At 42.9% G+C, this 28,000-nt stretch overlaps 2 protein-coding genes across 3 annotated transcripts; one reads left to right on the top strand and one right to left on the bottom strand.

The window, feature by feature from the left end:
• The first annotated feature begins 1 nt into the window (after position 1).
• On the top strand, positions 2-3,772 carry p2ry2.1 (purinergic receptor P2Y2, tandem duplicate 1). The gene is given in 6 exon segments (XM_040183274.2): positions 2-185; positions 187-208; positions 1,093-1,446; positions 1,546-1,714; positions 2,109-2,445; positions 2,526-3,772. Coding segments are annotated over 6 exon segments (1,125 nt in total). The 5' UTR covers positions 2-128; the 3' UTR covers positions 2,712-3,772.
• relt (RELT TNF receptor) lies at positions 3,377-27,338 on the bottom strand. 2 transcript variants are annotated; one of them, XM_040183271.2, is made up of 11 exons: positions 27,015-27,338; positions 15,225-15,299; positions 15,012-15,104; positions 14,530-14,714; positions 14,147-14,199; positions 13,802-14,053; positions 9,457-9,537; positions 9,210-9,288; positions 7,300-7,680; positions 6,582-6,710; positions 3,377-5,072 (listed from the first exon to the last, which is right to left on the bottom strand). In XM_040183271.2, exons 2-11 carry the CDS (start codon positions 15,264-15,266, stop codon positions 5,069-5,071), a joined length of 1,299 nt encoding a protein of 432 aa, XP_040039205.2. In that variant the 5' UTR covers positions 15,267-15,299; positions 27,015-27,338; the 3' UTR covers positions 3,377-5,068. The 2 variants fall into 2 exon arrangements, with proteins under 2 accessions (XP_040039205.2, XP_077961140.1); XM_078105014.1 differs by lacking the exon at positions 27,015-27,338 and adding an exon at positions 16,669-16,809.
• Between the last annotated feature and the right edge of the window lie 662 nt (positions 27,339-28,000).

Raw genomic sequence — 28,000 nt, 5'->3', positions numbered from 1 at the left:
TCATTTCAAAGGTTCTAGGAACTTTGTCGCTAAATTGGGGGGATTTGTTGTATATTTCCTGGGAGGTAATGTAGTCATTCTCGTCTGACTGATTGTGCAAACAACCAGCCCGGATTGCTGAGCTAGTCATGCTCAGCTTGGTGTGGCACGCACACAGCGGTTCAGCGCCATGTATAGTGGACGACAAAAGAGGGCCGCTCTGTCTCAGGTCTGTTATCCGTTCAATTCATCCCAGAGCTGTTTTAAAGAGAAAAAGGCAGTGAAGACATTGAAGGGTGCAGATTGATCAAGAGGCGTTGTTTTTGTGAAAGTCAGAGGGAGAGAAAAAAGGTATAGGTTTACATGCTGGTTATAAAGGCATCCGTTCAATGAACTAGAACGGAAAGAACATTTTCAACATAGTATCTAAACGAGGTCTAATTTAGGTTTAAAAGTTAAAATTCCTCGGTTTCGCCCTTTCTCAGCTGTGATTCTACATTAAAAAATGACTCAAAAAAGGGCCAGAACATTTTCTGCTACTTTCTAATTTTGGCAAAAAAGCTTTTACCATAAATGCCGTAACTTCGCAGCTCATGTATGTTAGTTAGTCATGTATGATATATGTTTTTTTTATCCTTTACGGGAAAGTGGAGTTAATAAGGTTAGACATAAACGTATTTCTGTGATCTGCTGAGAAAAGGTTAAAGATGTAACACTCAGTACGCCTCTATTTGCCATTCATAGGATATTCACTCACACCCTTGTACATTTATTGCATAAGAAGTATTTGATCATGATTTGAGGGGTGGCCACCACTTAAGTGCCCTCTTCTCTTCTTCTCTCATTTATTTAACCATCCACTAAGAGCATCAGCAATAAAGTGATTCACATTCTGTAATTTGCACCTTAACTTTGAAGCCATGAGCAAAATTGGATAACTCGATTTGATTATGCCTGAGTGTGGATTGCCAAAGTGAACAACTTGGGGCATTCAGATATGTACTCTAGTCACTTTCTCCAGTCCTTTCTATTTTTACGTAAAGAACCACCTCTCAAAGTGCAAAGTTTCCAGGTTCAAGCGCAGCACGTTCATACTCTACTTCTTCTCCTCAGGTATCTTCATAACCAAGATGGCCACTTGGGACAACAACGTAACCAGCCAAACCAATTACAGCAACTTCTACTGTGTCTTTCAAGAAGGTTTCAAATACATTCTCCTGCCCGTCAGCTATTCCCTGGTCTTTGTTATCGGCTTGGCGCTGAACGCTACTGCGTTGTATGTGATGCTGTTCCGCACCAAGCGCTGGAAGTCCTCCACTATCTACATGTTCAACCTGACCGTGTGCGACACCCTGTACGTCCTCACTCTGCCCTTCCTCATCTACTACTACGCGGATGAGAACGACTGGCCTTTCAGCGAGCCGTTGTGCAAGATTATACGCTTCCTGTTTTACACCAACCTGTATGGTACGGCGATGGCGTGACGTGTGATGTGTAACAGATAAGGCATCGTGATGTACCACAACACGATGAAACGATGTAATCAGATATCTATCACTCTGGCAGGTTCAATAATGTTCCTGTGCTGCATCAGTCTGCATCGCTTCATCGGCGTCTGCTATCCAGTCCGCTCCCTCTCCTGGGTCAGCGCTCGTCGTGCCAAGCTGGTGTCTGTGGCAGTGTGGGCCTGTGTTTTACTCTGCCAGGCACCTATTCTTTACTTCTCAAGAACTAGGTGAATTCAATTTGTCTATTTGTCTCTGTCCCTCTTTCTTTTCCCTTCATTACTCACATGCTCTGTGCATCCATTCCTGTGGCACACCAAGTTCCTCAGGATACCTTAAAGCAGGGGTCCCCAACATTTCTTTGCCTCACGAACCGGTTTCATGTTAGACAATATATTTCGTCTTGAAGGTGCGGGGGCCGACCTGCTGAGGTGGGGGCTAGTAATCATTTGACAAAAACAAGTCAAATTATATCATTTCTTTTTAAGTGGCTCGATGGTTGGGAACCTCTGCCCCAATGGAACACACATAAATTATCACTCCTTCCTTTTTTCCCGTGAGTCAATGCCGCGCAACAAAGCACTACATTAAATAATCCCAAAACAATGTTAATCTCTTTTTCAGTAAAAGCGAGAGTGTTCGGATCTGCTACGACACAACCAGCCCGGATCTCTTCGATGACTTCCTGTTGTACAGCTCTGCCGTGTCGGTGCTCATGTTTGCCCTGCCCTTCATGGTGGTGATGGTGTGCTACGGCCTCATGGTGCGGAAGCTTCTGGAGCCTGGCTGGGCGTCTGAAGGGGGCGAGAGGGGAGGCCTGTCAGCCCGGCGATTGAAGCAGAAGTCGGTGAAGATGATCATTGTTGTGCTGGCAACGTTCATGATCTGTTTCCTTCCGTTCCACCTCACCAGGAGCCTCTACTATTCTTTCCGATACCTGAGGCAGGTCGATCCATCACAGGTGAGGACAAAGGCTTTGATGATAAATGCGATCTAATAACTTTAAAAGCTTGGTACATCACAGTTTTAAACATTCACCAGATCAGCTGTAAGTTGCTTGAGGCCTCCAGTGTGGCCTACAAGGTGACCCGACCTTTGGCCAGCACCAACAGCTGTGTGGACCCCATCCTTTACTTCCTGGCTGGGCAGAACGTCCGCAGTAGCCTCACCAAGAAGATCCGGTCCACACCGCCAAGCGTGAGCCAACGAGTGACAACTAAACTCTGATCCAACACCTGTAAATACTTTGGTTTGGATTTAAATGCAAAGGTCTGAGGTGATAATTGTAGAAGTGACACACAGGGTTTTGGTTTGTGCTGTTCTGTAGTTCAAAATGTAAAGGAATTAAACATTCTTTATTACAAACATGTAGAAACGTTAACGGACTGGCTGTGTTGTTTCATATTTAGTTTTCTCTTCTCCAATTTCCAATTTGTTTATCGCCGTGATTTGTGGCGGGCGGCTGTAAAATGAGACTCACATTCTGTGTGCCCGTTTCACGAGGAGGTGTAGGTTGGTTCGTGTTTGCTTCTGATTTTAGTTGATGATTCTCTTTTATATATTGTGATTATACAGCTTCTGGGCAGCTGAGTGGGATATTGGAAACAGCAGAAGTCAGTTGTAACGTCAGTCTGTTGATTGTAATGAGTTTGGAAAGTGTTAACTGTGATTTGGGAGTAGAGTATTAGTTATAGTGTAGCTTGGAACCACTTGGTGCATATCAATTGTAGTGTTGATTTATATAATTAGTGGTTATAACAAGCAGACCACTAGAGGGCGACACTGTCAAACCAACAAGACAGTCCGTTGCTTTTAGTTTTTAACTATTTTATAAAAACTTTTCTACTAGATTTATCCTCACATTCACAGACAACAGCCGACAGACGCCAAAGTTATTTAAAATACATCTCTTCTTTATTTCAAGAGTAAAAACGTCATACAGAAAAATGTTATATTATAAATGCACCCTGCAAAGTCATTGAGATGAAAGCTCCCTTCCTACTGGCAACCCTTTAGCTTGAAAACATTAAATAATAAACCCAATGACAGTAGTACAAACAGATCGAATGAAAATGTGTGACTGCTGCTGCCAATAAATATCCAGTCCTCCAGACATGTTAAATTCATAAACATAATAAGAAATATGTGTGGGTAATTATAATAAACTCTTTGGAATCCAAAAGAACCTAAACTGAAGTCAAGTGAGCTGCATGACTTTGAGGCATTTCAACCACTAATCCACTGCAGCTACTGGATGGGTTATTTAATTAATCTGTAAAAACTTAAAATGTGTGTGTGTGTATTCTTTATGGAAGTGATTTCTTACACTTGTGGTGATTGCATTACTGGAGTCTGTGTATGTGTACTGCATTCGTGTGTTTAGTTTTAGAACCCCCCACAAATGTCGCACTCAAATTGCAGGGGAAAACAGCATGTATATTATATCGAGTTTACCAGAATCTGTTTATATTCATGATGGTGTGTGTGAGTTTCTTACTAAAGGACAAAAAGTGTCACTTATTGGTGCAGCGCCGTTGTCTTTCACCTCCTACAAACGGTATGCTAAAATGCTAATAGGCAGAACTGTTTTAATATACCCACCCATATTTACATATGCACATTCATTTACATGGTCTATTCTACAAAATTGATATCTCTATCTATCATCTTCATGGTTGCACCAAACGGACAGTTGCAGCCTCTTACTGCCATTGGAAAGCAGTGTTGTAAAGAACATGCTGTGATCCAGTTTGGGGAGAACATTTTGGACCTGGTCTAGTAGCCTAAAGTTTGCAAATGTAATGATTAATGCCAACTGTGAGTAGGGGTGCATCGCTGAATGCTTCTCAAACTCTCAAAGGTTCACTGAACTCAGCGAGAGCATCTTCTGTTAAGTCTACATTCAAAATATTCAAGGTGTAAGACCTCAACTCACAAGAAAATATGAGTTGGATAACTTAACTATTAAAACATATTCAAATCAACAAAATTATATGCAATGTTATGACATTTTGTCCTTCTAATACTTGTAGTACTGTACGCTTACATTAAGTGTCATATGACCAAAATCCTGGAGGCTTCTATTTCTGCAAAACCAGATCGCTTGATAATGAAATCTTTGATAGTCTTATAGTTCTTATGGCACTTGATCACAGACAATTTGGTTTGATGTTTTTCTAATGTGCAAATGTTTGTTCCACTCTTGTGTTCACCTATTTGTGCTTTAACCTTGTCTGTTATTTCTTTTTTACATGGAAGCACAAATATTGGGTCTGAGTGAGAATATATTATCCAAACTCCTTCTTTCTCGTTCCCTCTGTTAGACCTTGGCAATATTTTATCACACTCCCTCTGTCTACTGGGACACTGATGTGATTGGAGTTGAACCTCTACGATCTTACGTCTGAAACATCTCTCAAGTAGAATAACATTTTTATGTGATAATAAATACAGTTATATTGTCCCATCGTGTGAATACAAACAACTTCCTCCGGGACGAGGTGGTCCTTGTGGGTCGTCTTGTCAGTGAATGATGAGGTCATATTCAGCAAGGTAGCGTTATAATACATCGTCTCACCGTCTTTTCACCTGAACGAAAGAGTCAAAATGTCAAGAACGCGGCAGGATGAGGATATGAAAGACAGAATGAAAGGAATTTTTCCAAATTAGTTGCAAATAATTTGCTTTGGAGCCTATTAGGAGTGTAACGATTCATTCACTGAATCGATTAATCGATTTACATTCCTGCGATCCAACTGAATCGATCTGTGCTCCGCAAATCGGCATTCCGGACGACATATATCAATTACAAATCGATTGAAATGGTACATAATCGATTGTATCGATACTTGGAAACTGCACATTGTATTTAACCACGAAAACGGTATGGATGTGTGTTTGTTTGTTTGTTTTTTAGCACTTTAGACACGTTAAACTTTACTCGATTCAGTCTGCCTGTCTGTGACGTCATCAGTACGCAGCGGCAGCCGCGCGAAACTCGGAACAACAACAAAACACAGCGTGGAGGAGACAACTGCCAGCGAGACATTTACAAACCAACATATCGATCCAGCGTGTGGAAACATTTCGGCTTTTGCAAACACGGAGGTGTTCTAAATAAGTCGGTCGCTGTTTGTAGAATATGTAGAAGACAAATAAAAAAACACGGAAACAGGACGAATCTTTCCAGCCATTTACTAAGGCGCCGTGGGATTAAACAACGCCGACAGTCAGGACCTCTAGCAGCGTTACCGCTGCAGCAGCAGCAGGTAACTCCAGCTCTGCAGACACCTCAGGCCTCGCCAGCACCAAACTCAACATCACAGTAACAATTGCCAAGTTTATCTGTAAAGACATGCGACCCTACAATGTGGTTGAAAATCCGGGGTTCTGTGAATTGATCCAAACATTGTGTAATTATTGTGTAATGTTTACATTGAAAATGGCACTTGATTCAAATAAAAGGTTAATACATTTGCCATTAATTGTTGTTTGCTTGTTTATAATATCCATAATGAATTTAAACCTGATTTCCTTACAAGAAACAACAGGGATCTCGGAAACTTTGCCTGCACTGTCCAGTAAAGTTACTGAATCGAATCGTTCTAAATTAACCCAGACCGTCAATGAATCGAATCAGCAATCATGAATCGTGATTCAAATCGAATCGTTGTTAAAATGAATCGTTACACCCCTAGAGCCTATTATTAATGAAGAAGAAATAAGAACAAATTGTTCTTAATTCAGGGTCATTTTAAAGCATCATTTATTGCCTATTTCAATTTTTTTTTTTTGCGTATAGGGCATCATAAATCCAACAGCTAGTTTCCACGTCTGGTAGGGCTTCACGATTACTGTAATAACAAGTGTAAGAGCAGCAATATCAAAGAAGAAGAACGAGCTAGTTTCCAAAATGATTTTAGAGACAGTCCACTGATTAAGTGCTCATACTCTTTGTAATATCCTTTCCAAGAGAAACAGAGCAGGTAATCCACTTCTAAAGAAGAAGAAAGACGCAGGGAAGAGAAGAGTTAATACGGCGAGTGATGGGATGGAAGCAGAAAGGGAAAGCGGCAAAATGTGTGTTGCGCGTTGTACCTCCTAATGCCCGTTGATGAAGACGAACAGAACGGTTTCCCTCCAAAGAGCGAGTGGCGTTGCTCCTGGGTTGATGATTTGGTTTCGGCATTGAGGGGCTTCTGCTCGGGGATCTGAGCGACTTGAAACCTGGCAGTCGAGATTTGATCACCATTACATTCATGGCAATCATGAATTTACCACGGCCACAAAACACACATGTTTTTGCAGTACAGTAGATTTGAAATGTTGGTTTTCTTTAACTGGATGGTGGTAAAATGAGGATGGGGAATTGTCAGTGGTTGAATGAATACTTAGTTATGTCAGTTCAGTATGTAGATTAAGTAAAAGTAGCAATACCACAGTGTAATAATAAACCATTAAGAGCATTGAGAGGTGAAAATACAGTATACAAATACAAATACAAGTGAAAAATGTACATACAGTGTGAAAAGTAAAAGTACTTTTATGTAATAGAATGGCCCCTGTCAGAGTTTAATCATTAAACAATGTATTGTGTCTAATACGAGCACAAATACTGTACTATTAGTCAATTTCATTCAATCGAAAAAGGTCTAATTTCTAAAGAAAAATATGCATAATTTCTGGTCAGATTCTCATAACTTATGCTGGTGAAATTCATGCTCTAGATGCAGTTAGAAGCCTGAAAAAAGTAACGAAATATTTGCATTGTACTTTAGTTCTTTGTTGCGTATAAAACAATATGGACGTGTCTCACCTCCCCACGGACAACACAGTCAGCTCTCCCTCCTTCTCCTTCACTTCGCTCCCTTCCATCTGTTCCGGCACAGTATTTGGCACAACATGTTGCGTGTGGTGGGTGTCGCCGAACACCTCCCCCAGCAGGGGCCTCTTCTGCTGGTCTGGCTGTTTGTCCAGGGAGGGCAGGATCAGGCTCTGGGGACACTTCAGGGGATCTCTGAGGGAATCCAGGGGAGGTATGAGGATAGCGGGCCACTTCTTCTGGGCGCAGCGGGTGCAGCGGTAGCCGTGTCTGGGGGCCAGGCCGGAGAGGCCAGAGATGGTGTGAAGGTGGGACTGATGGGGGCACAGCCTGGGGAGGGAGCGGAACGTGGACAGGGGAGACAGCATGGGGAACCTGGGAGGAAGGACAGGAGAGGATGAGGAGGGAGGGAACACATTGTCAGTTAAAACATATTTTTTTTAAATCAGGATTTTTTTTTAAAGTACATTTTTATACATATATGTCAAGACAAATATCCAAAATCCAAATATTCAAAATATTACACTTTGATTTGACAAAGTGTTTCCAGTCACTGTACAGTATGATATAAATCTCAAATCATCTTTTCGACACACATTTGCACACTAACACACACACACACACACACTGTCCCTCTTAAGTTCACAAACATCCATGTTAATGAGGTATTTATTGTGTATTGAAGATGGAGTAGCCAAGCTGATGTAGGAGGGGGGAATGAAGCCAGAAGGTATCGAGAGTTGAAGCATTTTTGTGTTGCTACATATTAAAGCATAATCCTGAGAGTTTTGAGTGAGAAAAGCTCATAAAAACATCCAAACATTACTTTCAACTCAAATAAATAATTTAAATGCAAAGTTTGTATCTCTTTGCACCGAGGCCTCCTCGGTGTTTGTCTTTCCATTGTTCTTTTATGAAGAGAAAAGCTGAGCAAAAGAGGTGAATGCAGTGGTGTGTGTCCATGTGTTGCACCAGTATGACCGGTAGTCACCCTTGCAGAGCCGCCAAACACACACACACACACACACACACACACACACACACACACACACACACACACACACACACACACGGAAACTGAAAGCAGAATGTTCTAAAGCTCACACGTCACAGCAGCAAACTGCCAGAGACCCCGCAGAGCTCAATGGAACGTGTGGCGTACACAAATACATACATAGAGGAATGTAATGGATCCGATTACATATATTATGTTGTGAGAGGGACAATTTGGAGTGGGAAGATTACTTCTCTGTGTCTCCCGCAGATTAAAGGAAAACACAGTGGTGTAGACTGTGGTGTGAAGGAGCATGTCGCTGGATTTGTTAGATTAACCTCTGACTGCTTGAGCACTTTCATCGGCTGTGAATTACAACCAAGGCTCCAACCACGACCACGTTGGGTTAAACGTTAACTGTGTGACGGAGGTCTGTTTAAGCCTCATGACTCGAGGGACAGCGGTTTAAACTGTGTCAGACATGCTCTTCTCTCAGACGTGCAGGAGTGCGTCATTGCTCAAGTATCCGCCCACTCCAGAGTTTCACACCAGAGGAAATACAGGATACAAGATATGTATTGCTATGAGACTACTTTCTTTGTTTCCTCGTTGGAAAAATGCAAACATGAATCAATTGCATTTGGCTTTGTGTTATTACAATGTGCTACAGTTGAACACACAGAGACGGATAAAGATATGAAACCTGTTTGCAAAAGGGAACTTTTTTACAAAGTTCTTTATAAAGTGGCTCTACTGGAAGCTTGGGCCAAGTCATGATGTTTTCTTTTAGAATCACATTAAACCATGAATCTGTCTCTGCCTCTCTGACCTCTTCTGCTCGACATGGAGCGGCGTGAATGAGCAGAAGTATTCTTTTAGAATGTACAGGGTATATTGTGTGGTCTCCTACTTGATTGACGAGGCTTTGCTCGAGGCCATCTGTTTGCTCTCGTACTCCAGCAGCAATTCTTCCAGCGCAGCAGCATTTTCTGAAAACACGCACAAACAGTTCAGATGAGGTTCATCGCCAGCGAAGGTCGAAGGAGCAGCCAGTGGAAACGTCTTTGACGTACTTTGGTGACCCTGCGTTCCCCTCTGAAAGCCATTAGAGATGAGTCACTAGCTCCAGAGTGACCTCACTGCTGGTCAACACCTACCTTTCTTCTCAGTGATGAGACGGACCAGAACACTGATGGTGTCTTCATTCAGGTCATCGGATATGTAGGGACAATTGTTACCTAGAGCATGCAGAAAGAAGATGTATATTGCATTTTAGTCTATTAACATGAGTAACGACATAACTAAATGTATAGTACAAATACAAAAGCAGTGTCTAATGCATACGTCGACATATTAATATGCAGCATACGCTGTACAAATGATATTGTATCAGAGATTTAATGGTTGCCTGAATACCATATTTAGGTCACTTGGTGACACCTGAGGCCATGAAAACTGAAAGAGCTCTATCGGGTGATGCACAGATCCTGTAAAAAGAAAGCTGGCAAGCGGACCGTGAGTAAAGGTTACAAGCTGGCTAAATCTCAGTGTTGTTCTCTTTGGGGGCACCTACGTCGTATAATGTATTAGCATTTATTACAGGTGTGTATTTGGATCGTCCCTTTCCAAGGATCCAAAGTATCTCACCTAAAACAGCCAGTTATGCAAATGTGTAGCTTTCGTCAGAGAGCAATAGCCTCAAACACACTTGTGTTACCTTACTCGATGATCTTCATCAAAATCTTCAATACTACTACTTTAAGATTGTTTTGGAATGTATTCTTCCAGATGAATGGCGTGTATTTAAAAACTATTTAGTCATATTTAACGTGTAAATGTATGTAGAAACTTGTGGTTTTATATATTTAATGTACGCCGTCTTCCTAGAGCTAGTGATGTGTTAACATAGAATTAACACAATCAACAGATGGAATTTTCTTTATATTACCATTACAACAGAGTGAGACTGAGTGAGCAAAGTTTGCCCAGCGAACCCACGATGGGACTGATAAAGATGGATGTGGATGACTGGACGAAAAAAGAAAAGATATGCCTCTATGGCAACACCCCCTCAGACATCCCATAATAGCCCTGCACATTGAGGGCAGCTGAAAGAAGAGCAATGAAGGGCACGGGGGGGGGGGCACGGGGGATTCCAGAATAGCTCACTCAGCGATCACACACCATTCAGCAATGTTGAAGCACACAGGGCTCTATGTGTGTGTGTGTGTGTGTGTGTGTGTGTGTGTGTGTGTGTGTGTGCGCGCGTGTGTGTGTGTGTGTACACCAGATCCCCAGGTGAATGTGTGTGCTGTATCTGTGTGCTACAGAACAAAACTCGTCGCATTTGCGTCTATGTGTCTTCTTGCATAAGCAGCCACGGGCTGTTGTCAGGTTATAACAATAGCTGTGTCTCCACAGCGCCTGTTGCCATGCGAGGACAACGGCATCCATTTCACAGTGCGGCATTCATTCCCTCGACAGTCAGACCCATGTGTTCAATGTTTCAGCGTGAGCCCCATTAAGTCACCAGTTAGTCACTTTGCTCCTCAGATGAGTTTCAGTTTGAAGGTTAAGCTTTAAAATTCAAGGAGGGAAAAACAGTTTAAACATGTTGGTCCTGCAGCGCTTACATGGCAGAAGATGAAAAACTGCAGCATTCGAACCTTTACTTTCCACTCGGCACTTGTGGCTGAGTAATCACAAGGTTGCAGATTTTGGCTAACAGCATTTCCTATCCTCTCTGATTCTCCCCTTGGGCTTCCCTGTCACTGCGCACTCCCATAAGTCAAACTCTGTCTCTGTCTGCAGCTCTGCGTGATCCTAGTTACGTCTGCTTCCAGCCCTGAAGAGTCCAGCTTGGCCCCGTGTGTGTAATTCCTCCCGGAGGATGTTCCCCTTGAGCGGAGATGATGCAAAAAAAGACGTTTAGCTCTTACGTCGTCCCAGTGGGGATCACTGCAAAGTTACGTAACAACATCAGGGGTAGAGGGAGAGAGGTACATTTCAAAACCCCGTGTCTTCCTTTTTTATTTCCTCACACTACTCATATTCTGTCGTGTTTATTAGCTTCAATTTGCTCGTGGTCTCCTTCTCTCCGCCTTCATCTGCCTCACTCGCACATGCAGGCACGCAGACCACTGCACCACTGCACCATTGCAGCATTTGTCCTTACAGCTGCACAGGAGGAGAGGAAGAGGGGGGCTGAGAGCGAAGAAGTCATAAGTTGATTTGCTCTTGCTTACTGCTAACAGGAAAAAAGTGTTTGTGAAACTTTAAGACATAGATGTCATCATATTTCCATCAATTGTTCCTTCAGAGTATTGGAAGTAAAATTCAGAAACAAGGAGAGGAAACAGGCAGTTGGAGGGGAGAGGAGAACAAAAGAAGAGGCGTAAACCATGAGATCAGCACGCAATTGAATTATTGATCCGGCCAGGAAAGGAGAGATGAGTGGATAGTGTCGTATTCATATGAATGGGGGAGGGGATGCTAGGAGCCAAGGAATCGGATGAATGGAGAGTATGAGGACTGATAACACAGAGACGTCTTAAGTTTCACAACAAAGTGTCCTGAGGAGGAGAGACCAATGCAAAGCCAGCCTGAAATCTCAGCTTCTCATCTTTGTACAACCCCCCCCCCCCCAAACAAATCACTTGTGGTGGTGTTTTTTTGCTGAAATGTTATGTGATTTATAAAAACATATAAACTGAAATAAAAGAATGAGGTCTTCGTAATCTACAACAACGAGCGAAAAACTACTGAAGAAGCCCTCAATTAGCTTGTGAGTCAATTTGAAAATCAATTTGTTAGTTGTTTAGCTTGATAGAAAGGTACTGAATTGTTCAAAGGATTACACTTGTCTCTGTGCTTTAATACTGAGAGTAAAAAGAGAAGATCGTCCGTTAGATATTAAGTTACAGCCAGCTGGTGGTTAGCTTTGTCCATTACTTACAAAATCCCCCAACCAGCACCTCTAAAGCTCACTCATTAAACAGTAATATCCTATTTGCTTAATTTGTGTGTCTAATGAACCAATGGAAAAGTTGTGTGCGTCTAATCTTACGCTCTGCTGCGTGTTTTCCCAGATAAACTTTTGCTTTCTGCTTTGTCTATTTCATGCACGGGGCCACCAGGGGAACACAATCGTTTTTGCTATGTTTGCCGAATTGATTAAACTCACAGAGTCTCACATACTGAGTTTGTGCAACACTTCATCAATATGTCCAATCACCTACGTGGAAACATACCAGGAACAGTCGATGACGCGCGCCCCGTGACTTAGGGCCTCTTCCTGAGAACCAGGCCTGAGAACCACAGGTACAGTACATCACATGGAAATAGGAGCGTACCTCTCACACTGTGTGCACGGCAACGCAGGTCCAAACAAAAGGTATCGCTTGAGTCTGCTTTGATTTCTAGATTACGCCTTCAAAAGCACAGTGTTCCATTTGGGGTCAAAGACTGAAGTGCTCCAGTTCTTCGAAGAGTCCTTCAGGACTTTACTACTTTACACTTGTACAAAGAGTCCTCGCGTTACTCTGAGCCTCGGCGAACCACTTAGAGCGGGGGTGTAACCCAACGCTTGTTCTATTGCTTGATCCCTGTGTCCCTCGCTTTCACTCCATACATTCTCTTTAGAGTCGCATGTATTGATATCAGTCACGCGGTGGCTTAACACCGCCCCCCCCCCCCCCCTCCACATCCTTCTCCTCTCTTCTTCGTCAGCGCTCCACCGCCCCTCTTCATGCTTCTTTCTGTATTTACCCAAGTTCGTTTCTCTCTGAAGTCAGTAAGTTGAGCGAGTCAATGGGAATGTGTCTCTTTCGGAAAATAACAGCGTATGCTTCGAAAAACACGCTTGCTATGTAGTGACCCCTGCGACAGCCTGATCTCCAAAACCTGTTCGTAAAAATGTATACGAAAATCTTGAACATACAAATTCGTGGTGATACATATTAAATAAATACGGACTGCAACTGATGACGTCACCCTATTCAAAGTGAATGGGGACCTGCGCCCCATAAACACACTTCGTGAAGTCTAACGATGTAAAATAAATGTGTTGTGATTGCATTTTTAACGAGAAATCAATGTTAACTTGTAGTAAATAGATAGATAGATAGATAGAATACTAACTCTAACCCCCTCAAATCCAACATGGCGGAGAGACGTTCACTCAAGAATCCAATATGGTCCGCCATGTTGTTCACTCAAGGGGCGTGGTTAACCACCGCCAGTTCGTATGTATTGTTACGAATTTGTATGTTCAAGATTTTCATATACATTTTTACGAACAGGTTTTGGAGATCACGTTGCCTGCAACGGTAAAAGGTAAAAGTACAAAAAAAACCACCCATGTAGAATCACATCACAGAGATACATGGGCCTGCACTGCCCTTTGGCAGCACATTTACATTTGCCCTGACTCCTGACAACAGCAAACCACACCAGTAAGCATCTTCAGCCATCTTTTTTTCTTTCTCTTCTGATCTTTCTTACCTTCTTTCTGCGGTGTGGCAGTTTCTTCATCTCCTCCCTCCTTGTCAGCACTGCAGCGGTATCCTTTCTTCTTCAGGATGTTGCAGATGAGGATACCCAACAGGCCCATCACGCAGAAGATGGGAACCAAGGCGAACACGGCGTACTCTGCGGCCTTCTCCTCGGCGCTTCTCGCCACCGTGCCGTTGACCGGCCCTACCGCGGCGCCGGGTGAACCTTTACCCACCGTGCGCACCGCTCGGGCACGCAAAACTGAAAGGGAACGAAAAGGTACCGGAAGGAATGTATGAGCATTGCTTCTCTGTACATGAAGATCAAGATCAGATGCTGCAGGATCCCGCTTACTTTTCACGCACGGCCTTTGGGTGGAGAGTTCCTCTGTAGCAGCGGAGTGAAACCTGCAAAAGGAAAGAAAAGAGGAGGAAAACAAGGCTAATTAGACAGATGAACAGAGAGACAAAGAGAAAGTGAAGGAGGATTCTACAATTAAAGAATGAATCCACAGTTTTAGCCTGTGGCCTTTTGTGTTTCTTTGTGCTGGACGTTGCCTGCCCACTGCGGTAAATGACGCAGCGTTTGATGTGCGTCTTCTTGTTTTGTCCACACAAAATCAAATTCTTTCAATTTAGGGCAAATAAAGGTATACAAAGCGCACGTTACAGCGGAGCACTTTGAATGTAAAGCCAACAGTTTCCTTCAAGGAGCGAGCAGGCGGGTCTAGATCTTACCCGGGCAGGCAGTCCCCGCAGACGGCCTCTGAGGTCTCAGTGCCAGGGGTTGCAACCTTACGGCCCAGCGTCCCGCAGGACGCGTGTGGCCGGCAAAGCTCAGCGTCCAGTGTGGCTGAAAAGCTCCCAGGAGGGCACAGCTGACATTGCACTTCCTCCGTCGGCCTCTGGATCCGACCGCAAGCCTGACGCGACAGAAGAAAATTCCAAACTCAGGCAAAATAAAGCATCCAGCTGGAGCTGTTAAAGTGTTGGAGTAAAAAGGGGACATATTCTTTATACTTTTGAAGAATTTGGTTTATCTTGTTAATAGGTAGGTGGTGGAAATATACTGCGAAAAAGCAATGCATACTTTCAAGATTTGGCCGTACTAACATTGCGCATTCATTCTACGCTTTTACTTTCCTTCGAACTAACTAATTGAATGCAACAGATCCAAAACAGCACAGATCTGTTTTGGATATTTCAGTTTGTAGTCTCACCATGGAAGGCTCCTGGCCAGCAGGGCATCGCAGACACGCGCATCCTTCCCCCCACCGACACTGCACTGCTGCAGTCCCCCCACAGCCAAACACCTGCAAGGCACACGCACACACATGCTCATGGGTCAGCCGAGGGTTTCAGCAAAATCGGATGCACCCTTCCTAACTCATGAAGTTTACACCACACTTTTTTTTTTTTTTGCATGCAGTTACCGTGAGAAGGACAAGAGCTGAGCTGCAAAGGTGGTTCCTCATCTTCTTCAATGTATTCTACTATGTTCATATGATCTGAAGGAGCGAGATGATGGTAATGGATTAGTGAGAGTTTATTCCTTTTTTAAAACATGGTCTGGTTCGTTTCAACAGTTTTACAGTGCATTATAAATCGTATTATCCTCTTAACAAAATCGTCTCTTAAGTGCATAGGGATATTTTCTGGCCCCATAAGGATGACATACTACATACATACAAAACAACAAGACATGTCCCAACACATCATAATAGATGGCACCACAAAACTGTCACGTGGACACACACACGGTACATAAGCGTGTACACTCACACTGTACCGCAAACACGCTCCCAAAAACACCTGAGTCACTCTTTGCAACTTATTCAGAATGCAGTGAGTGGAGTGTGAGGGCGATGCGGAGCGGCTGTAAATAACACATGAATCATGTTCTTTTCATGGACGGGAGTGAATGAACCAGGAATTCTCTGTGACTATTTCAGGGTAGAAGGCAGAAATATTTAAAGAAATTATTCATCCATTTGCCAACTCATACAGACTTTGTCAACGCTGCCCCAGGCGTGAGTATCTGGATATTTAGTCAAGACAAAACCACAATAATTTTTAGATATAAATGTCAACAAAGCTAGTGATAGTATTTTAATTCCTATGTAATATATCTACGTTTTTTGTGTTACCAGATATATATCTATAAAAAAGTTTTTTTGTCAGATTGTGTTAAAGCAACAATATGTTATCTCTCAGTTAGAAATGTGTCGTCGTTAAAATATTTAACAGCTTATATCAAATAGATTGATTAACAATGTCCACATTCATAATGCTCATCCACAAACAAGTGGCCGGCAAGATATTTCTTACCGTTTGACTTGTGCTTCTATATATTTTTACGGAGACAAGACAAAACTCAATCTGAAGTCAGCTGAGAAATACTCGCGTCTATTTGTAGCATCCTGACATCTCGCCGTTTGAGATCTCACTGCTTCACTTAACCCGCCACAACCATGCAATATCATCATATTTTATTTTGTTACATTAAAATGTAGCGTAACAGTCAGTAACTATGATCAAATGCAATTCCAAGTTCCAATGTGAATAAAACAGTTTGTTGCAAGAAATTTGTGGTACGACACATATGCTCCTATTCGGGGCCACAATTGCAGGACTGTAAATTTCCCCAAAGACCAGCGTTATCAGGGACGCAAACGTGCAGCTGAAAGACTGGTTGGACACAAATAGAGTTGTAAGATAGCAAAGTAGTAAAACAGCCAACCAAAATGAAACATTGAAAGCATTTCTAATACATCAATGAGAAGAGAAGATAGGAGATTGACTGACATTGCTGAAGCAAAGATAAATAAAGAGAGGGACAGAACAAGAACGCGTTAAAAGACAGAGCGGTATTCTTACCCCAGACTTGCAGCTGATTGGCACAGTTGCCGTGGCAACTCAGTAAGGATGAGCGGTATGCTGCTAAAAGAGCTGATTTAGAGCAAACTCAAATCTATCTTTCTAACAGCTGTCTCCAGTTAACACTTAATAAAAGTCCAGTCACAGCTGAAGAAGTTGAGTGTAGCTGAATGGAAAGTTCAATGTACCTGCCTGTGTCTTATACTGCGACTCTGACCACGGACACACCCCTGACATCCTTGAGACATGCCCCTCTGTCACAGCTAGAACAGCGTGTGTGTGTGTATGTTTGTGCGCGCGAAGGGTGACGACACTTGGCGGCACTTCTTGACCACGCAGCAAAACATTAGTGATTTCAACATTAGTTAGCAAGAAATCAATAATTCTCCAGTCAAACACATTCATTCTCTTTCTATGTGTGATGAGCACAGAAAGACACACGTGCACCTATGCAGCATGTCACTATGCACATATATATGGGCAATAAAGGAGTCTTTACCCATGGCCTTATTCTACTAACCCATATTTTATTACTTGTGCACTGCTGTCTTGTTGTCTATTGTTATACTGTTACGCACCAACCGCCAAGTCAAATTCCTTGTATGTATGACATATTTTGGCAATAAATGTTTCCTGATTCCTAAATTGTTTTACACACCTATTTTTCACATACAAACAAGTACACACACTCACACACCTCTGGATCCCCATAAAATCCTGCCTTGTACAGACAAGAAAAAAGAATGAACTAGTTTATGATTGTTGCACGGCAAGGCCTTCATGCCAATGACAGGCAACTGAAGCGTAATTTCAGGGAGTACGGAAAAAGATAAAGCCAGGACAGAAAAAACACTAGTTTGGGCCTGACAAGGCCGTGGGGGAGGAGACGAGAGTGAGGGTTGGAAAAAGGGGAAAGTGGTAGGGAGTGCTAGAGAACTTCAGCCTGATAGCATGATACGTGTATATATAGAAGCATTTATTAACATTCCATACAAACCAGAGGCTAATTACATGCTCATACACGTGCACTTTTGCAAACACACAAAAGCAGAAACAACCGGGAAGAAAAATGAGGAAAAGAAACGATCAATAAAACGACAATGATAGAGAAGAAAATGAAAAGGGGACCTACAATTAAGTACCTCTGTTTTTGGAAAGTGTCAAGTAACATATTGGACGGGGTTTCGAGGGGTAGAAGAATGTTGGTTTTCGCCCGAGGACCTCCGTTGACCTCCAGAAACGCAGTGACGGAAACGTCTGAACTTTAGAGTCCAGCTCAGCGAGGTGAAACTGATTCGTGCATGAAATCCCAAATCACTGTGATTCAGTAAACTGACTTCACGATTGAACGGTTTGAAAAGGCTTGTACGTTCCAGTATGCGGCAGAAAAGCAAACGTGTGCCCCTACAAGAATCATTCTCACCTTATTGTCTGGTTTCATCAGCTAATGCAAATGTCTAATCTGGTATAAGTCAAATTTAGTCTAGGAGAGTTTGCTAAACCTTTCTCCTCTTAGTGATCCACAGAGTGAAGCACCCGTTTAATGCAGGAGCGCCACAGGCAGTAAAATATGTATAAAATACAAAATGCATGTGCAAGCTGTTCCAAAAAAGGATGTTCAAACGTGGCGGCTCCCTGACCGCTGTCCTCAGCAGTTAGCCGCTCACGGCCAGCCGATCCGAGCCGGAATCGTCTGCGTGTGATGCATTTGCATTTAAATCAAATCTGTTTGTGGTTTTGCCCACAAAAACCACTAGAGAAGTGACTGCTACAGGGGGAACTACCACTGGACCTACATGACCACCCCTTCTTTTCCACCAGGCAAAGTGCACAATTCCCCTTCATCTTTAAAAGAATAGTTAATTTCGTTTTGGAAAATACTTTTTGTGACTGATATGAAGCCGCAGCCAGATGCCAGTAAGCTCAGTATAAAGACTAGAAACGAGGAAAGAGACGGCTTTGTTCTGTCCAAAGGTAACAGAAGGTTACTACCAGACACTTTTAGACTCTTTGTGCTAGGCTAAGCTAACCACCTGCTTCACAAGAGTGTAAGCAAGTATATTTACAAAATGTATTCTAATTCATGTTTTTAAAAGCACTCCATTCCCCAGAGCTTACAAGAGCGTTCCCTGGTTCATTCCCCTTTCTGGAAAAGTCTGCAAGGCCTTTTGACGGAGCTCATGGCTCTCGCACGTAATCTTCATCTGGGAAAAATGATGTTGAGTAATGGTATCATGGGGGCCTTGTGTGTGTTTTATAATTCAACAGGGAATTGTTACCATATCGTTTGATCCACAATGGACCACAACGACACAGTTCACTCATCCATGAAAAGAACAATCCTCTTATACTGGAAACTTTAGTGTCTCACATCCCTGAAATCACTTCTTTTTTTTCGGCAACTCTCAGTTCTGTCAATTGATTTGTTTTGGAGGCTACAGTCGGAAACAAAGAGAGAGACCAACAGAAATAAGAACATAAACAAAGGGAGAGAAAACAGGGAGGAGCAGAATAACAGGATATCAACACTTCTCACAATATCCCAGCGCGCACAACAGAGAATCCAAACCACACCGACGCCATTTTATGTGAAAACAACCAAACAGGATAAAAAGTTCTAAAAACCTTCAAAGGAAAGACAGAAGAGCGTGACGACTGTACCAAAAACGTAAAACAGTAATTACCCAAAAGCCTCGGTGCTGTTGTTCGACACATTCAAATAACAAGTTGCAACAACATCAGATGACCAGTCACAACTTCTGTTTTGTTCAAGTGGACCTAAAAATAGCGATAATAGAGAAGTAATGGCAAAGGCCTGACAAAAACACGGACACTATTCTGTGCTGTGGTGGTTTTTGGGGCAAGGACCAGAGATAATGTGCTGGAGAGCTTTTTCTGGCTCCTTGATGTCATGCAGCCTCTGAGCTGAGAAATCCTACTGGATGAAGCTGTGAACAAAGGAAGGAACCACGGAAGAGGAAACGCGAGCATGCAAGGGGACTGCTCCCCTTGTGTGGGGTGGCATATAAAGTGTGAAGTGGGGGTCAAGCCGGACACATTAATGCCTTCTAAACAATGCGATGTGTCTGTGAAGTACGCGTGACGCTGCGATGATTTTAGTTGGTAGCTTAGTTCCAATCTACGGGCACAAAAATGCTTTTCAGTACGTACATTTCTGATTTAAAACAAATTCTGATGAAACAGTGGGTTATTCTCTTTGCGTGATAGGAGTGTATGGTACGGGAGAATGCAACAAAGTCCTTAGCTTTAACACATCAACATTTGAGAATTTATTTTCATTTGGATGACGTGTACATGTTATTGGGAGTGAAAACTCCGTGAAGTTGCATTTGAAGCAGCGGTTCCCTGCTGGCAGTGTACAGTCATCAAGTGGTCTTTGTGAACGGTTGGGTCAACTTGGTAAATACGTTTCTTTGAAATTCTCCCTCCCTACTCAGTAAATCATTAAATATCGGATGTAAGTGCTAGCGGCAAACACTGAAACAGCGTGACCTCACATATAATGATGAACTTCGGTTTTGTTTACCTTCAAAGGGTATCTATAGTAACAAGACAGCTGTGGGTCCAGCAGCAAATCTATTGTTTGATCACCTGCTTCTTCTTGTTATTGCCTGCATGACTTTCAGTGGAACAAGGATTCTGTGCATTAACTAGTTGACTTACTAACTTTCATGGGAAACCATATGGAAAAAATACTTTCAAGTACCTGTCAGTCAGACCATTATCAAAGCAAGTTAAGACGAATGAAGAAATATTCTCCAGTTGTGACGTAACTGGTGTCATTTCAGCATCAACATGAACATGCGTTTCTTACATGCGTCTTTGTGACACGTCACACACGCCTGAGTCACACTTACAGCTGCCAGACGCTTCTCACAGGGCGCAAATTGGCCCGCGCATTAACATTTTATAAGGAAGTAAACACTATTGACTCGCTTTGTCCTTGAAGTATTTGACTAGTATAAATAATGATGACTATGGTGAAATAAGGAAAGAATCTGCACCTTTTTCAGACCAACTAGTTTAAATATATTTTTCATCTGCTCAGTAGGTGTGGCGACGCACAGTCACAGGACAGAAAAGCTCAACGGATTATTTACTTCTCAGCTGGTTGTGAAATCTTCTTTATTTGGGCTCATAAACCTTTAAAAACCCATTAGATCATCTCAGAAATACATAGTTACCAAGCTCAAAACAAGGATGTTTTTCTTAATTTCCGAAAAGGTCTAATCTCCCAACAAAGACATTACATTTTTTCCCAGAATACTACGTCCTTGCTTCAGACCCGATTAAAACAGATTCATGCTCATCATAATTGGTCCAAATTGGTGTGAAATAAACTGTCTAAAAAATGGCTGATGAAACACTTTCCCAAGGACTTCAGAAGACGTAGATTTCCCTTTCCGTCATGAAGCAGAGAGGCTTTATGAAGAGAAGTCAACCACCACGTCCCCATACCAATAATGGCTACCTATGAAGCCCCGTAGGTCATAGCGCGTCCAGCCTCGGGGAACTGCCCTTCATGTATCGGCCCTATGTAATAAAATACAGCAGCGGCGGCACAAAAGGTTTACGGTAATTATACTCCATTATCCATCAGACATTTCGTGGAGTGAGAGATAATGTGCACATGCACGACAACGACGTGATGGGGACAACCATACCCTCTGTTTTACTTAAAGGAGGTGCCCATTATCTGCAAATGAACGGCTGATTTACGCCAACGCGTCGTACGTTGGTGCTCAAACAATGTCTCATTACGGGGAGCGTGTCTGATAACTGGGCTCACGTCTGCGGATGCGTTTCTCTCACTGTGCCTCCGCGTCCTTCATCCCTCCTCTCCGTCCTTGGGTTGATAATCTGTCGTCATGTTTTCCAGTGGAACTTTACACCGGCAGAAACTTAACGGGCCTCTCTCGTGTCCGACGTCACCGAGGCAGATGGAGCGGGGTTGGATTTACCAGCGGGAGAGAGAGTCAGAGGAAAGGACAGGCAGGAGAGGCCCGACACATTGAGATGTTGGCCTTGTTTACAGCCTGAGTAACTCTGCAGCAATCGGAGGTCCCACAATACAGCAGGTGGGTGGGAAAAGGCTAAATCTGCATACAGAGGAAGCTCTGGTAATGTTTCCTTTCCTTTTGCTCATTCAATAATGGATTCGATATCTTGCGTTAACTCACTAAGTCACTCATGCTTTTGACTCGGCCCCCAACTTCTAGTTTCCAACCACTGTGTCCGACCTTCTATTCCCAGCTGAAGTGACATTACATGATTGGGAGACATTGCATTAGTTGCCTGAATCAATGGGGCCTTCCCGAGTTTTCAATTTTCCAAAATTCTTGATAAAAAAAAGGAGAAAAGGAGATTTTGCCATTTAAACCCATCATAATCCAACCACAAAGCAGCCTCTGGCTACAGAAACGGCCCTAAAAATAATCCAAGATGACAAAAAGAGAACAAGAGAGCAAATGTATTTGAGTCTAGTATTGTCCAATGTATCACCAGCACCATTAACGGTGGATGTAGATGAACTTTGTATGTTCACCACACTTTCAATCATAATCCACAAACCGTACACATGCACCAGCTCTATATAAAAGTCAACACACACGCACACACACACACACACACACAAAATCCCTATAATAAAACATTTCCACACAAAAACATGCGTATTAACCCAGAGGGAAAACAACACTTTCAACATGTTATCTCTATTTGTCAAACACATACAGAGGATTTGTATAATTACTATTTGAGTCCGTGGAACATCTACTGTCTGTTACACAAGGACCTGGGGCCTCAAGAAAAACACACGTTTGCAGTGTGGCCATTTGGACGGGCCATTCGTTGCTCTTTGACTGCAGGGAAGTGAAAAATAAGCCTGTTGTAGCGTTAGCATAGCTTACATTACATCCCCCCCCCCCTTGTTTATTGTTGTTTATTCAAGTGTATCAATACTGAACGTCTGGCTCATTTAAACTGTACAAACTTTGACATTGCACGTCCTTGGGTCCCCAACAATGACTGTCAAGTGTGAATTGGATCGTGTGAGCGGGTCCCCGGACATGGGAAGGACACTCGCACAGATCACAGACAGACACATTTCTTGCTTTTATTATATAAGCTCCATAATAACCTCCCATTGACAATAACTGTTGCCACTGTGGGATTAGCAGCTTAGACCTCAGGATATAATATCCCTCTGGACCTTCTAATGTAAATATTGAACAAATTGGAAACCTCGAGTTGACCGGGTAGTTGTAGAGATGTTGCTAGGTAGATGATGTGACTTTCTCTAGTTTCACATTGAACAGACAGATAGGAGAGCGCTTTCGACCTTCTCATCCAACAGTCGCAAATAAGTCCATTTGATGTCAAAATATTACTTCAATGGTCAGTGAGCCCAAAGAGCGCCGGCCAGGAGAAAAATGCAACTCCTAAACAACTCTACATGTGTACTGAGCGTATTGCAATTGTCCGCAGGCGCGTGGAAGTAGTTCCTCGTAACTAATCATGAACGACGGTGAAAGAAGCAGATAAGCAGCTCTGCAGTTTGTCCCCCGACTTCAGACAAGCACCCACACCCACATATATATTCATGGCTCTAAGTAAACTGTGTCTTGAGTTATATTCAAAAACTCAAAACCATAAGAGTGTTGCTCCAGCTGAGAGGTCCAGTTTCCTGCTTTGTTGGCCACATCTTCATCACTCAGCGGTTGTTTTGAAAGGAAGCTCGTCCGCAGCTCTCCTCAGATGAGGCACCGTGTGGATTCTCTCCAAAACGTGGCACGTGGACACACACACACACGCACACACGCACACATGCACACATGCACCCGTGCCATCGACACTCTGCTGTGTGATTTGTTTCTGGCAACTGAAAGCCAGCGATTGGTCTCTGGCGAGTTCGGCTGGCAGGTTGCGGTCGCCCGAGAGGTGGCTTGTGGGGCAGCAGAAAAATGTGCGCAGCCTCTTTTCCCTCTTTTCTTAAAACATATTTTTAAGACTGTGTCATTAAACAGTAAAAAAAAAAAAAAAAAAAAAAGTGGGCAGCCAGAAGGCAAGCAGAGGAGAGGGACGGCAGAGGTCATGAACCCGGTCCAATGCTGCTTGCTTTTGTCCCGACTGAACAGAATCTCGTGGAATGTGACTGAGTGTACTTTGCTTTGTGTCAGTTCTAACCCTGCTGGAAGAAATCCCACCGTTTTATTAGCCTGCAGTTGCGGTACTCCTCTATAAAAAATACTCTATCAAAAGTAAATGTCCTTCAGCAAGGAAAAGTCAAACTATTAAACTGGACACGTAGGGTTCCAGTTAAAGTCCCTATAATTCATTTTGAATGATGTAACAACATCAAGGCTTCATAAGCAAACACAGATGCCTGAGAGAAGATCAGCATTTTCTCTGCAGTTATTCTTAATGCCTCCGATCAGGTGATTCCCCCTCAAAAGAAATCCCTTCAGCCAAGAGACTCCTCCTGCTCGATCACAATCTGGGATATACTATTCGATCATAATAATAATAAATAGGGATGAAATATGACGCCACAATGATCTTTGTAAACTTCAGAGACAAAAGAGCTGAAACGTCCGGGAAGTGACTCTTTTCCACTTCTTTACTCTGATGGAAACCAGCTGCAGGATGACTTGCAGTTTTTCAGTTAATTGTAAAGTCATGAGATTCAAGCTGATGAATATTAAAAAGGAAAAGGGGATTTTGGGGGGAGGGGGAAATTTCCTCCTCAGAGGCAGAATTCATGGTGTACATTCTTCTCCTTCAATCCCTACAAAAAATGGCGTACGCTTAATCTTAGGTGTGTGTTTCATACACGTATAATGAAAGTGAGCGTTTGACTGCTGGGTTTTTGTGACCCCGTCCCTCTGTAATCCTCCGACCCTCCGCCGACCCCCCCAGCACAGCGCTCGGCCTGCTTGGATATGGATCTGCGGTCAGAGGAGCGGGGGAATTTCTTGGCACGGAGTTTCCTGGCTGACATTGGGGAGGGAGGCAGGTCCCTGTGGCACGGGGACTTGGAGACTGTCTGGAGGCTTTCCCAGACACTATGGTGGGGCGGACGGACTGACGGATGACAGATTGGAGGCCTAATTAAAGCTGTGTCTTTGACCTCCACATGTACACAGTTGAGTCTGTTAAATTACGCTCAGAATCCCTGAATGTGAGATTATTATCCGCTCCAGACTGACTATCTGTGGTCATCCCTCATTCCTCTCTATTTTCCTCATCCGTTTAGTCCCTTCTTCTCTTTTCTTCTTTTCTCTTCATCTTGGCCTTTTCCCAAAATAATTAATACATTCAGCGTACAATACATTTTAGGTGGGTAGATGAGACGAATGGGTGGGGAGCCTACATTTTTGCACAGAGTAATAAAAGGTTTATGATGATATAATTATGCCATGGGTGTGTGTGTGCGTGTGCGTGTGTGCATGAAGTACAGATGTCTGCCCCACTTTAACATCCGTTGAGCAAATGAGGGATCATTCCTCATACCAACTAAATTACAGTTTGATCTGAATTCAGTCATTGATATGCTGCTTGCAGTTTAGGAAGAGAAAATCCTGTTTTGGAAACACTACACAAAAACTTGTGTATTGATGATACTCAAAATAAAGTCATGCAAACTCACATATGCACATATTTTTTAAATGCAAATAATTCCAACAGATTGTAATGATAACACTTGAATTTAATAGTATTGTTTGTAGAAGAAAAGACAAGTAAAAGCAGAAGGGTTCATTTAGGAGAGACACTGGACTGAGCCTCTCTCGTCCCCTCCAACTTCACTTGTGTGATAAATCGTGCTCTGGCCAAACCAAGAGAAGCCTGGGAACATATTGTCCTCCACCCTCACGGGTCACACAATACATATCCACACACACACACGCTATATATTTTCCCACAAGAAAGGTTGGATTCACTTGACAGGAAACAGGAAGTTTGTCTATTTGTAAAGCAGACATCAAATATTTTAAAGGATTTGTGAGTGACTCTGTGTCGAGACAACAAGGTGCTGATCATTAATCTTTGTACACCTTGTGAAATCCTTCCTTAAAATGCTTTTATCAAACTAATATGAGGGACGAGCCAGTGAAACTGCGCATGACCGTCTTCTGGTGGAAGTGTGTTAATTTTCTCCTGTGTGAGAGAAAGACTCTTACTAATACAAGCATGCAGGAATTTGGTCTCAGACAACAGAAGCCCTTATCCAAAAAGGACTTGTCTTTGCTCTTGTGTGTGTGTGCTCTTGTGTGTGTGTGTGCGCGCTTTGAGAGCCTGTCCTCATCGCCTAGGTTGCTCAGTGCAGAGGTACATCCTGCCAAAACCACGGCGGTGTGAAGCGATAAGACATAACTTCAATTTAACATTTGAGACAGTGTCACAGAGAAAATTGTGTAAGCGATCCATTCATACAAATACTGCATTTGTTATAATGACATTTATACAGTTCCTTTATCTCTATGCAACATGCTTATGCAATAAGTATCTTTATTTGTTGCATGATTATTTATTTTTTTTAATCAAAGGCAGTTGGATACCTGTGGTGTTGAAGCCTTTACAAAAGTAACATTTTACCCGAAATAATTTTGCTTTAATTGAACTGACCTTGATGTATGTACATGATATCATGAAGCTGTTTAACACAAACACAGTGTCAGAGTCAGGAGAGGGGGAGGATCACGCTAGCTGTGATGTCATCACGTATCCTTGTGCGTAAAACGTGCTTCCACTCGTCACCCGACAGACAGCACGAGACACAGCGGTTCTAGGTATTATAACCATATTGAATGGTTGAATTGAATACAAATATTACGACATAGGGCTAGATATGTATATATAATGAGCAAAATAGTATCTAACCAATCAAAGTCACAAAAAATCCTCAAACCCCTACAAGCGTGTACTTAAGCGTGTACTTGGTTACTTTTATAAATGAAATAAGCAGCCGCAATGGGTTGCTATGGCAACATATTCCACTCGGACCCTTAAAGTCCCCGTCTGGTGTCAAAACCCTCGTTGAAACAAGCAGCGGGGACTCTACTCGTCCAAAAAGCATGTAAGTCAGGTATCCGCGGGCGCCATCGGATGTCCCGCAGCCCAGAAGAACTCACGCGCTAACAGAAGGACACGCGCGTGATTAACCGACGTGCGTAAAGGTGGTCATGACGGTTGGAGAGGTTATGTGGCGACAAATATCCGACACGAGCCGGCAACGACTGACGCGACTGAACTACCGACAAGAGCAGCCATTCAGAGTCCTGCGACGGGACAGAAAAGAGGCACAAAGGAAAAGCGGTCGGACTCACCGTTTTAGTGAATTAAAGGAGATGAAATTAATGTTCAGAGACGAGCGTCATGGGCTGCACCGACTTGGCAGGTGTCATTTAAAAGAAGATGGATGAAAACCACAAAGCCGGTAAGCGAGGTTTCCCCTTCTCTCTGGATCCTCTCTCACTCTGTCTGCGTGTGTGTGTGTGTGTGTGTGTGTGTGTGTGTGTGTGTGTGTGTGTGTGTGTGTGTGTGTGTGTGTGTGTGTGTGTGTGTGTGTGTGTGTGTGTGTAAAAAGACATAAACACTGAGCTGGCACAGTGAGCTCACAGTGCGTCACCGCTGCAAGATGAAACTCCTGTGAGAGAGAGAGAGAGAGAGAGAGAGAAAGAGAGAGAGAGAGAGCGAGCGCGAGGGTGTGTGTGTGTGCGCGTGCGTGCGTGTAAAATTCCCATCGGTCGGCCGTAGTCTTTCACCAGCAGGGACTGCAGCTCACGACCAGACAACTGGCGCTCAATCGGCTTTGTACTTTAGGTGTACTTACTTTAGTTGTACTTTAGGTGCACTTAGTTGTACTTTAGTTGTACTTTAAGTGTACTTTAGGTGCACTTTAGGTGCATTTTAGTTGTACCCAAAACGTCACAAATGAAACAAATCATCTACAAGATTACATCCAAAAATAAATACAAACACAAACTTATGAGAGAAGTAAGTCTGGACCAAATGTGATTTAAATCAAATGCTTTTTTATTTTGTACTGCTCCTCATTTGTATCTCATTCAGGTCGTTTAATGTAGTAACGTTTATAAAAACGTTTGTAAATAGCAGTACAGGTGCTACTAACACCATTAACGATGACCTGCATGGCCGATTTGGGAAAGACTTAAGTGATTGAGCAGTGGACCATTTGTTTGACATTTATACCACTATTTTCTTCATTCTTTTCAAAAGGGGGTTTGTCTAAATACACACACTAAATACGTATAATATAATATTATAATCGGGAGGCCCGCGTGGGCCCGCA

Source organism: Gasterosteus aculeatus, chromosome 1, assembly GCF_964276395.1.
Source record: "Gasterosteus aculeatus chromosome 1, fGasAcu3.hap1.1, whole genome shotgun sequence".
Classification (NCBI taxonomy): domain Eukaryota; kingdom Metazoa; phylum Chordata; class Actinopteri; order Perciformes; family Gasterosteidae; genus Gasterosteus; species Gasterosteus aculeatus.
Note: the sequence above shows the minus strand (reverse complement) of the source record. Positions and strands in the feature narration are given on the sequence as shown.